The 11,314-nt window shown below is 35.5% G+C and overlaps 1 protein-coding gene across 2 annotated transcripts; it reads right to left on the bottom strand.

The window, feature by feature from the left end:
• Window positions 1–4,532: 4,532 nt before the first annotated feature.
• LOC132604576 (uncharacterized) lies at window positions 4,533–10,757 on the bottom strand. 2 transcript variants are annotated; one of them, XM_060318138.1, is made up of 2 exons: window positions 10,651–10,757; window positions 4,533–7,769 (listed from the first exon to the last, which is right to left on the bottom strand). In XM_060318138.1, exon 2 carries the CDS (start codon window positions 7,159–7,161, stop codon window positions 6,532–6,534), a length of 630 nt encoding a protein of 209 aa, XP_060174121.1. In that variant the 5' UTR covers window positions 7,162–7,769; window positions 10,651–10,757; the 3' UTR covers window positions 4,533–6,531. The 2 variants fall into 2 exon arrangements, with proteins under 2 accessions (XP_060174121.1, XP_060174120.1); XM_060318137.1 differs by lacking the exon at window positions 10,651–10,757 and adding an exon at window positions 9,844–10,639.
• Window positions 10,758–11,314: the final 557 nt, after the last annotated feature.

Below are 11,314 nucleotides of genomic sequence, written 5' to 3'. Positions count from 1 at the left end.
AAAATGTAAAAACTTCAATTAAGAATTATAATAAAAGCAAAGACCTTGCAGCAACTAAAAATTCCAAGACCAGCGATTTTGTCATGATGTCATCAAAGCTGATTAGGAAATCTTTTTACTTTAATTTCCTTTTAACTAAGCGTCCTCATAAGAAAAAATGTAGACTTTAACATTGTCTTTTTTATTTTATGCTTAAAAACAAGTTTGTGGGACCCATGAGTCCACTTGTCAAATAATAAACTAGACTCACATAAGTAATGTTCGTTACGTGATTCACGAAATAAAATTTCTCATTAAATGAGTATCTTAATGACTTCAAGATATCGTACAATATTTGCACAATATAAATCTAGTAAGTGCTAATAAATACTTGTGAAAGGTCTTTTTTTTTCTTTCACTGTACCATCGACTACCTCGATTGAGTGCAAACAAATAGCACCAAAATCCTAATCTCAACAAGTTAGTATGGCCTATATGAATCTTTCAATCAATCATATTCCGTTGTTAGCTAAGACAATATTGATTATGAAAGATTACAAGTATTTTGCTCTAACTCCTCTATGCGATCTTAGGTTTGTTTCCTGCACATTCAATCATCATGACAAGAGATTACGGGTATTTTTCTAATTTCTCTATTTGTGATTTTAGGTCTGCTTTCTCTCATTTTAGAACATTCACACATCATAACATCAGTATGCATCACATCTGAAACAAGGGCGGAGCTAGGTAGGGTAGAGGGCCGAACCCTCTTCAGCAAAAAATTACATTGCATAAACAAGGTTAAAATTATGTTCAAGTATATATATTAAATGTTGAACCCCTTGGCTTCTGCGCTTATTTACTTCTTCATATCCTTAAACCCCTTAATAAAAATCCTGACTCCGCCACTACTTTGGAGGTGTACTAGAACAACCGAACTATCTCAAGCAATGAAATCTCACTTCATCATCTATGTTTGCTACTTGCACCGTCTCTTAGATGTGATCATCTCTATTCCTACATCACTTAATAACATATCCATCTTAATCTTAACATCACATAAATTCTAAACATATGCACAAAACAAAAGATACCCTTAATACTACTGGCGTTCTCCCAAATGCAACCCGTTCCATGAAGATGTAAAATAACTGTATTTCCATCAATTGACAAACATTTTGTCACAACTTGTTCTTTCAAAGGAATGTAGAAACCATTACTCCCATGAGAACTAGTGCAAGAAGCCAAATACATTTGTCACAACTCTCAAGACGTGGCTACAAACTGAAAGTGTACCTTTCCAATTTCCATAAAGCTGCAAAATGTAAATACATCAATTGAAATTCGAACACTTGGGAGAATGCCTTCCATGCAGGAGTACCACCATGGCAGTTTATGTCCAGTAGGAGATCTATCTGGGACCGGACGAGAAACCTGGTATTTAGGGCAGGCCAGACTGATGTGTTCTGTAAGCCCTACCATTACCCGACTGTTGGTTATCTAAAGGAGCTGCGCCAAGAATCCCTGACGATAAGTTCGATTCAGGAAGGCATGCACCATTAGTCAAAGTTTCTTTGATGTAGGGGCTGAACTTGGGAATGAACATCAGCTTCAGCTCTTTTCCTGCGTTTCCATGCTTCAAATTTGGCAGCATCGAAACCTCGGGGTATAAACCCTGTTGTTGGATGGCCGGGTGCAGAACCATTAAATTGCGACAGTCCTGCTCTTCCTTCTACATGTTGCTCCTGTTTAAGTTTAGAATAAATCTGACGAAGCTTCTCGCCGGACAAAATTAAAAATGTTGATACATAATTCCATAAACGGACTGTCATCCCTGTAGCAAGATTTAAAATAAGCCTGTTAACTGATTGTGTTTAGGAGGAGAGAAAGCATAGCTCAATTTCCACACTCATATACTGTTTCATAACTAAGAGAAAAGGAAAACTCATGCACCCACACACTCCATTCAGGTAGAGAGGGGCTCAAGGAGTGGCAGTAATTAAGTTGTCAACTATTAGCTTAAGCCAAATAATGATAACATAAGAGACTTACTTTCTTGCTTATGTGGTTCTTTCTCGTATTCGAGAACTATTTGATCAATCCTGCGACCAAGAAGTGGCAGGTAGTTCCGTATTTTGGCTAACACCTGGTGTGATAATAAAATTCAGACCCATTGGGGAGAGAGAGAGCGCTGAAGTTAGTAAATTAACCTTGTACGTTGGGAGATCAACACTAGTAGCCTGCAATCTCTGAAGACGCTCAAGCGTCTTTTCCTCATCCACCATTATATCTTCGCACCATTTCATCCATTTCACCTCTTTAAACTGCTCATAAACTTCATCATTGTCTGACATTTCACTTTCTTCTTTTACCAACGGTTCAACCTTCTGACCTTTTGTAACCAAAGGAGCAACTTTGTAATTGTGCCAATGTTTGCTTTCTACAAAAAATATTAAAGATAAACTAAAATAATTGATTTTTTTTACATTCACACAGCATCTGAAATTACAAACACCTATAAATTGTTAGAAGTTCCATAACATCCAGCTAAAAGACCGGGGAAAAAAGTAAGCTTTATCTGAAGTCTTAACACTTGATACTCTGCGAAAAAGACCTCATCACTTTGAATAACTTATGTCGAAGACATAATTAAATAAATAAAGCAAGCCTTCTCTAATAACTTAAAAACTTTTAGATGGAGTAACTACACAATTAAATTTAACATGGTATGAGCAAGCAAGTTGGAATCTCATCACACCCCGTTAAAAAAAGTATATCTACATACTTGACTCAAGAAAAAGAACATTGAAGACATAAATAAATAAATAGAAGTATAAGCTCTCTAACTGCTAACTTTAAGACATGCACTAGTGGTCGAAGAAAAAGCATCATGTGATGGGGCATATCTTTTTTGATAACCAATTAAGTAAATACCAAATATGTTAAAGCATCGTGTGACGGGACATATTAAAAACACAATTAAGTAAATAAAAGGGGCACCCTAGCTGCTAAGCTTTTAATAGAGGTGTTATGGCCCCAAAAAAAAATTTTGCATGATACGTATTGACAGGGAGAGGAGGGCAAAAAACTCCCTTCGGTGTAAAATCACATTGTATACATAAGGTTAAAATTTTCTTTTATGTGTAGTACATGATGAACCTCCTTGGTGAATTCCTCCCTCCTCCACTGCGTATTGAAGATATAATCAAGCCGTTCTACACTCTCTTAACTGCTAAACTTTTAGGCGAGGTAATTTGCCTTCAATGATTCCGTTAAAAGCCAAGGTTTTGAATACCCACAAAACCCAAATGCATATATACAGATATAATGTATATCACTTAAAAAAAAAAAAAAAAAAAAAAAAAAAAAAAGGGCTCATATACATGCACCTGGAGAACAATTCCATGATTTAACTCACAATGAATGAATATAGCAAAAAAGAGTGAAACTAGCACAGTAAAAGCTGAAGAAGCATAACTTGATTGACTGCTAAGCTGTTAGACGAGGTAATTCACCTCCAATGATTTCGTTAAAAGCCAAGATTTTTAATACCCACAAAACCCAAATGCATATATAATGTATGTCACTTTTAAAAAGGAAAAAAAAAAAAAAAGACACAGCAATTTATAAATTCCATGAATTAACTCACCAAGATTGAAAATGGAAACATTAAACAAAAAAGATTGAATTTTTACAGTAAACGCTGAAGACAAAGAAAAGGCAAAACTTGATTGAATTCTAAGCTTTTAGACGAAGATTTCGTTAAAAGCCAAGATTTTGAATACCCACAAACCCAAATGGGTATATATACAGATAAAATATATGTCACTTTCAACAAAGCTGAAACTTATATACATGCACCAATATATGGCAAAAAATAGTGAAATTTAGCACAGTGAAAGCTGAAGACAAAGAAAGGGCATAACTTGATTCGTTGTTAAGCTTTTACACAAGGTCATTCACCTGCAATGATTCCTTTAAAACCCAAGATTTTGAATACCCACAAAACCCAAATACATATATATAGATATAATGTATGTCACTAAAAAAAAATAAAAAAAAGGGAGAGAGACTTATAACTTCCATGATTTTTTTTTTATGACAAGGGAACACGCAGCCGCTATCCTTCGGGTGCGCACAGGGTAAACCCAAGCAATAGCCCGCAAATCACACAAGAGAGGTAACCCACACTAGGCAAGTCCCGTGCGATGAGCTCGACTCAAAAGGCAAGTCCCGTGCGACGAGCTCGACTCAGAAGGCAAATCCCCTGTTATCATAGGCAGGAGTTTTCGAACCTGAGACCTCCGTTATGGAAGCCCCATGCTCAACCAACTGAGCCACCCTTGCGCGTACTTATAACTTCCATGAATTAATTCATGAAGCTTGACAATTGAAACATACAACAAGAAAGAGTGAAATTTTTACAGTAAAAGCTAAAGAGAATTCTAAGCTTTTAGATGAGGTAAAATTCACCTTCAATAATTCAATAAAAAAACCAGTAAATGCAGAAAGCTAGTTGACAGAGAAAAGAGAACTAATCAAGTGGAGCACTGTTATAAAGAATAATGTTGAGTTATTGAATAAGCAAAATTTGACAATGTACACTTCGCGTAAAACATAATACATACAGACTGTGATATACTGTCACATATGACCTAGGGAAATGCTCTTTCACTATACTAAATACATCAAAACAAAAAAAGATGGGGATTTTATCTATAATGGGAAGAAATTTGTGCCCTAGAAATTTCAAAATATCCAAATCTTCATCTCCTGGATCTAGGAAAGGGCCTCCGCGTTCACTGCTTCTGGCTTCTAAATGATGCAATCCGCTGGTTTAGAGTTGCTTCAGAATAGCAGATGTGTCGCCAAGGAATAGGCAAAAATTTGTATTCCCATGGGCCAACGCAATTCCAGGTAAAGAATATAGACCGAAGCAGCTCAAGCCACTGAGACAAAATTGAATGGCTTCCCTGCAGGGGTACCACCATGGCAGTTTATGTCCAGGAGGAGATCTATCTGGCCAGACTGATGTGTTCTGTAAGCCTACCAGTACCTGACTGTTGGATATCTAAAAGAGCTGCACCAAGAATCCCTGACGACAAGTTCAATTCAGGAAGGCATGTACCATTTTCAAAATTCTTTGATGCTGGGGCTGAACTTGGGAATGAACATCAGCTTCAGCTCTTTTCCTCCGTTTCCATGTTGGTCTGATCTGTTTGTTATTAAAAGCTTAATCCCATTAAAATGGCGCGCCACCCGTTGGAGGGCTTTGAAGTTATGTATGAAGTTCAACGTTTATCGAGAGAGAGTGCACTCAGTTTCAAAAGGGAGATCAGAGAATCAACGGATATCGATGAAGATTATGCACATTTTTTTATGCTTTCTCTTGACTATCATAAAGAGACCACAAATGAAGGTTCCGCTGTTGTTAGAGATAAGCTTAATAATGATGTGGACGAGTAGGAGCACGAAAACGAGGATGACGATGATCCAGATTACAAGAAGTTTTTGGCTAATTCTAAGCCAAAAGGGAACTCATATATGCTCAAAATCGATAGAAGCGATGGGTTTCCTCTGTATGTAGATAACGAGAAAGAAGATGGATCAGATGAAGAGTACAAACATTTAGGAGGGGGGAAACACCAAGACGCTGGGGATGAGAAGGATTCAGATAAAGTAGAAAATCAGCCATTTTCAAGAGCTGTCCTCGAAAATGACAATGATATTGAGCCTTTTGGTCCGGTTACTCAGAAGGGAAAAGGGCTTGTGAATGGTGCATTAAAGAGGCGTCGTAAGGGTGAGGCAGCTGATGTAGATGAAGACTATGCCTTACTTCGGGAGAACGTCAAAGATCTTCTTGAGAGGCCTTACGATCAGAACGCCAGCTCTGAAGAATATGGACTTGCGTAATGGGTCGACAAGGCGGTTGGGAAGATCGTATTTGGATCATTATTATAGGTGAGCAAAACATCTTAAATATTTTCTGCATTGATGCTATGTTTTGCTTTAAGTTTCAAAGTTTCGGTACTACTCCTCCTTGACTTTTTCGAACATTTGCAAATTTGTTCATCAAATGGTTGTAATCAGTCACTGAATTCAATCCTTCCTAATGTGGACATATTATTATGTTAGTTTTCTTTTCGATAAGGAATTATTGTGCTAATTTTCCTTTCTACCTTTCTTAACAAGTGGCTATGGTAACCTTCCAAGTTTGAAGTGGCTACTGAATAAAAGGTAGAAAGGAAAATTAACACAATAATTCCTTATCAAAAAGAAAACTAACATAAGACTATGTCCACATTAGGAAGGATTGAATTCAGTGACTGATTACAACCATTTGATTAACAAATTTGCAAATGTTCGAAAAAGTCAAGGACGAGTAGTACCAAAACTTTGAAACTTAAAGCAAAACATAGCATCAACGCAGAAAATATTTAAGATATTTAGCTCACCTTTAATAATGATCCAAATATGATCTTCCCAACCGCCTTGTCGACCCATTACGCAAGTCCATATTCTTCAGAGCTGGCGTTCTGATCGTAAGGCCTCTCAAGAGGAGCTTTGACGTTTCTCCCAAAGTAAGGCATAGTCTTCATCTACATCAGCTGCCTCACCCTTACAATGCCTCTTTAATGCACCATTCGCAAGCCCTTTTCCCTTATGAGTAACAGGACCAAAAGGCTCAATATCATTGTCATTTTCGAGGACAGCTCTTGAAAATGGCTGATTTTCTACTTTATCGGAATCCTTCTCATCCCCAGCGTCTAGTTGTTTTTCCTCTCCTAAATGTCCGTACTCTTCATCAGATCCATCTTCTTTCTCGTTATCTACACACAGAGGAAACCCATCGCTTCTATCGATTTTGAGCTCATATGAGTTCCCTTTTGGCTTAGAATTAGCCAAAAACTTCTTGTAATCTGGATCATCCTCATCCTCGTTTTCGTGCTCATACTCGCGCACATCATTATTAAGCTTATCTCTAACAACAGTGGAACCTTCATTTCCGCCTTCATTTGTGGACTCTTTATGATAGTCAAGGGAAAGCATCAAAAAATGTGCATAATCTTCATCGATATTTGTCGATTCTCTGATCTCCCTTTTGAAACTGAATGCACTCTCTCTCGATAAACGTTGAACCTCATACGTAACTTCAAAGCCCTCCAAGGGGTGTCGCGCCATTTTAATGGGATTAAGCTTTCAATAACAAACAGATGAGACCAACAATGATTAGAGGCAAAAGAAAAAGAACATACTCAATGTAAGTTGACTAATAGTTTGTTTGGCCAAGCTTCTCCAAGCCAAAAAGTATTTTTTATCTTGCTTTTTTTTTTTTTTTTTTCAAAAGTTGCGGTGTTTGGCCAAGCTTTTAGAAGAAGAAAAATTGCTTTTGAGTAAAGCAGAAGTTGTTTTCGAAAAAAAATAGCTTCTCCCCAAACGTACTCTTTTGAAAATCACTTTTGAGAAAATACAGTTAGAAGCACTTTTTAGAAGCTTGATCAAACACTAATTGCAGCTCAAAAGCGCTTATCAAATTAACTAGCCAAACACAAACTGCTTCCCACCAAAAGTACTTTTTTGAAAAAACACTTCTACAAAAACTTACTTTTCAAAAATAAGCTGATTTTAGAAGCTTGGCCAAACAGGCTATAAAAATATTTTTTTTAAAAAAAGAAAGGCATGTCCGTTACATGAAATGCTCCACAGGGTAGAAGGGCGGACAAATATTATCTACAACCTTCGCTTTGGATATATGCGAAGAGGTTGTTTCCACGTATTGAACAAATGACCTGCATGTAACCAAAGGAACAACTTTGTAATCATGCCAATGTTTGTTTTCTACTATAAATATAAAAGATAACTAAAATGCTTGAATTATTACATTCACACATCTGAAATTACAAAACCTATAAATTGTTAAAAATTCCGTTACATCCAGATGAAATATCATTGTTGAAGGGGAAAAGAGCCAGCTTTATGTGAAGTCCTAACAGTTGATACTCCATAAAGAAGACCTCATCACTTTAAATAACGATAACCTGTCATCATAACTTATGTCGAAGCCATAACTATATAAATAAAGGAAGCCTCTTAGATGGAATGATTACACGGTTAAAAGTGAAATCTATCACAGTAAAACCTGAAGACAAAGAAAGGGCATAATTGGCTGCTAAGCCTTTAGAATTGTTTGCCTCAATGACTCCGTTAAAAGCCAAGATTTTGAATACCCACAAAACCGAAATGCATATACACAGATATAATGTATGTCACTTTTAATAAAAACAAAGACTTATAAATTCCATAAATTAACTCACCATGAATGAAAATTGGAACTTATAGCAAAACAAGGAAAGGGGATAACTTGATTGACTGCTAGCCTTTTAGACGAGTTAATTCACCTTCAATGATTCCATTAAAAGCCAAGATTTTCAATACCAACAATACCCAAGTGCGTATTTATAACCACAACAACATACTCAGTGTAATCCCACAAGTGGGGTCTAGGGAGGTTAAGATGTACGCAGACCTTACCCCTACCTTTGTGGGGGTAGAGAGGCTGTTTCCAATAGACCTCAGCAAAAAAAGAGTGAAATTCACCTTCTGCCAAAGTTGAAGAAAAAGAAAGAGCGTAACTTGATTGGACAGCTAAGCTTTTAGACGAGGTAATTCACCTCCAATGATTTCGTTAAAAGCCAAGATTTTCAATACCCACAAAACCCAAATGCATATATACATATATGATGTATGTCAAAAAAAAAAAAAAAAAAAAAAAAAAAAAAAAAAAAAAAGAAGAACCAGCCACTTATATATTTCATTAACTCACCGAGATTGAAAATACTAGCAAAAAAATAAAAAATTCACCTTCAATCAAAGTTGAAGACAAAGAAAGAGCAAAACTTGATTAACTGCTGAGCTTTTAGATAGAGGTAAAATTAACCTTCAATGATTCTGTTAAATGCCAAGATTTTGATTACCCACAAAAACCAAAAGCATATACAACAACAACAACATACCCACTGTAATTCCACAAGTGGTATCTGGGGAGAATAAGATGTACGCAGACCTTACCTCTACCTTTATGGTGTAGAGAAATTGTTTCCGATAGACCCTCGGCTCAAAAGAAACGTAGTCAAATGCAGGGAAAAAAAAAGCAAATGCATATATACAGATATAATGCATCTATAAAACAATTCCATGAATTAACGCACCATAAATGAAAACTGAAACATATAGCAAAAAGAGTGAATTTTTAACAGTAAAAAGTAGAAGACAAAGAGAGGGGGAATAACTTGATTGAATTCTAAGCTTTTATCACCTTCAATGATTCCTTTTAAAGCCAAGATTTTGGATACCCACAAAACCCAAATGCACATATACAGATATAATGTATCTATAAAAACAATTCCATGAATGAAAATTGAAACATAGAACAAAAAAAATTTTTTTTTTTTTTTTACACTAAACCTTATTCTAAGCTTTTAGATGAGATAATTCACCTTCAATGATTCAGTAAAAAATCAAGATTATAAAACCCCACAAAACCCAAATGCATATATACATATAGAATGTATGTATAAAACAACTCCATGAATGAAGATTGAAACATAGAACAAAAAAGATTGAATTTTTTTTACACTAAACCTTATTCTAAGCTTTTAGATGAGGTAATTCACCTTCAATGATTCAGTAAAAAATCAAGATTATAAAACCCCACAAAACCCAAATGCATATATACATATAGAATGTATGTATAAAACAACTCCATGAATTAACACACCATGAATGAGAATTGAAACATATAGGGAAAAAAGAGTTAAAATTGAGCAGCTAAAAAAAAAAAGAGCATATAAACTGACTGCTCACCTTAGCAGAGGAAGAAGAAGCAAAAGAGTGAGTGATAAATTGAGAGCTTTGTTACTAGTTTTTTTGTAGAAAAAAAAAGACCCCACTTCTATTATATTATACTCTAATCTAAGACTAGATTTTGGTAATCATACTTCTATTTTTGTTTTCGCTTTTTGGGTTTCTTTTATCTAATTTTTATAACTTTTCATCCCTCAATTATTGTAGATTTTGCTTTTGGTCCATGTATGACTAACACATTTTATTTTAACTAATTATTAATACTACTAGTTTTGGGTCATAATATTGAAAAGGGAAAAATTATTCCTATTAATAGAAGTATAGAATTTGCTTCTAAATTTCCTGATATTATTACTGATAAGACTCAGCTTCAACGATTTCTTGGATCATATGGAGGACTTTTCATAATTTTTGGCACAATTCAATAGCCTTTTATAATCTCTTTTCACAATTCCAAGAAACCATTAACTAAAGGATCGCACTGTGGGATGAAGCTACAGAGGATCTTTTATAGGTTAATAACCCTGGCGATGGTTTGTCCAATCTCAGAACAAGTCCAAAAACAGCCCTAAACGCCACCTCGGCTAAGCGGGCACAACAACAGGATCATCGCTTGAATTTGAACAGTCCGCCTGGGTTATTCTCTGCCTGACCTCAACACCACCCTTGGTGAATCCTTGCTAATTAAAGCATTTTCACCATAATAAGTAGTAGTCTAGTGTGATATAGTTCAACACAAGATGTTTAGCCAATCATTTAGGCTAAAGATAATATAGGAATTTTTTAAATAAAAGAAAAGAAAATTACCTAGGTAAGTTGTGTTGTAACCAGAGGAGAGAGATATAGCAAACTTCAAACTTTTATTTAGTAGAGATTTTTTACAAAAGAGAGAAGACAGTGTATGAAAGCTTGCCTTTCTCAATTACAAGTGATCCTTTTATAACAGATCCTAAAGAAAAATGACAAAATGAGAAGATAAGGATGGCCGACAAAGAAAAAGAAAAAGCTATCTTTAATAGAGTAAAAATACAATAATTAAATAAAACAAACTACTTTGCTTTATTAAAGCTATGCTTTTAGAAAAGCTGATTTTTGTAGCGGGGTCCACCTTATCACTTCATTTTGGTCTTGCCTTTGTCTTTTGCAGTGCTAGAAGATTCTTCCTTTTGGCTGTTGAATTGTGCCAAAAATTGTGAAAAGTCCTCCTATGATCAGGACTTTGGGATTCTCCAGCTAAAACATGGCTATCACTTGTTTCTTCATCTTCTTCCTCATTTTCTTCATTGTCGGTAGTATGACCAACCGATGCCATAGATATGTCTTGGGAAATTTGAGAGATATCAACTCCAAGATTTTTAGATAAATCTTTTTTAAATTCCTCCATATAAAGAGCTACCATTTCTTCTTGGGATATAATCCCTTCTTTCATCTGAATTCGACGCGCAATATGCTGGAAAGGGCTAGGAACTTC

This window comes from Lycium barbarum, chromosome 7 (assembly GCF_019175385.1).
Source record: "Lycium barbarum isolate Lr01 chromosome 7, ASM1917538v2, whole genome shotgun sequence".
NCBI lineage: Eukaryota > Viridiplantae > Streptophyta > Magnoliopsida > Solanales > Solanaceae > Lycium > Lycium barbarum.
This window is presented reverse-complemented; position numbering and strand designations above follow the sequence as displayed.

Coding starts and splice junctions, on each gene's coding strand:
- LOC132604576 (XM_060318138.1), bottom strand. CDS start 7,161: ATGGCGCGACACCCCTTGGAGGGCTTTGAAGTTACGTATGAGGTTCAA.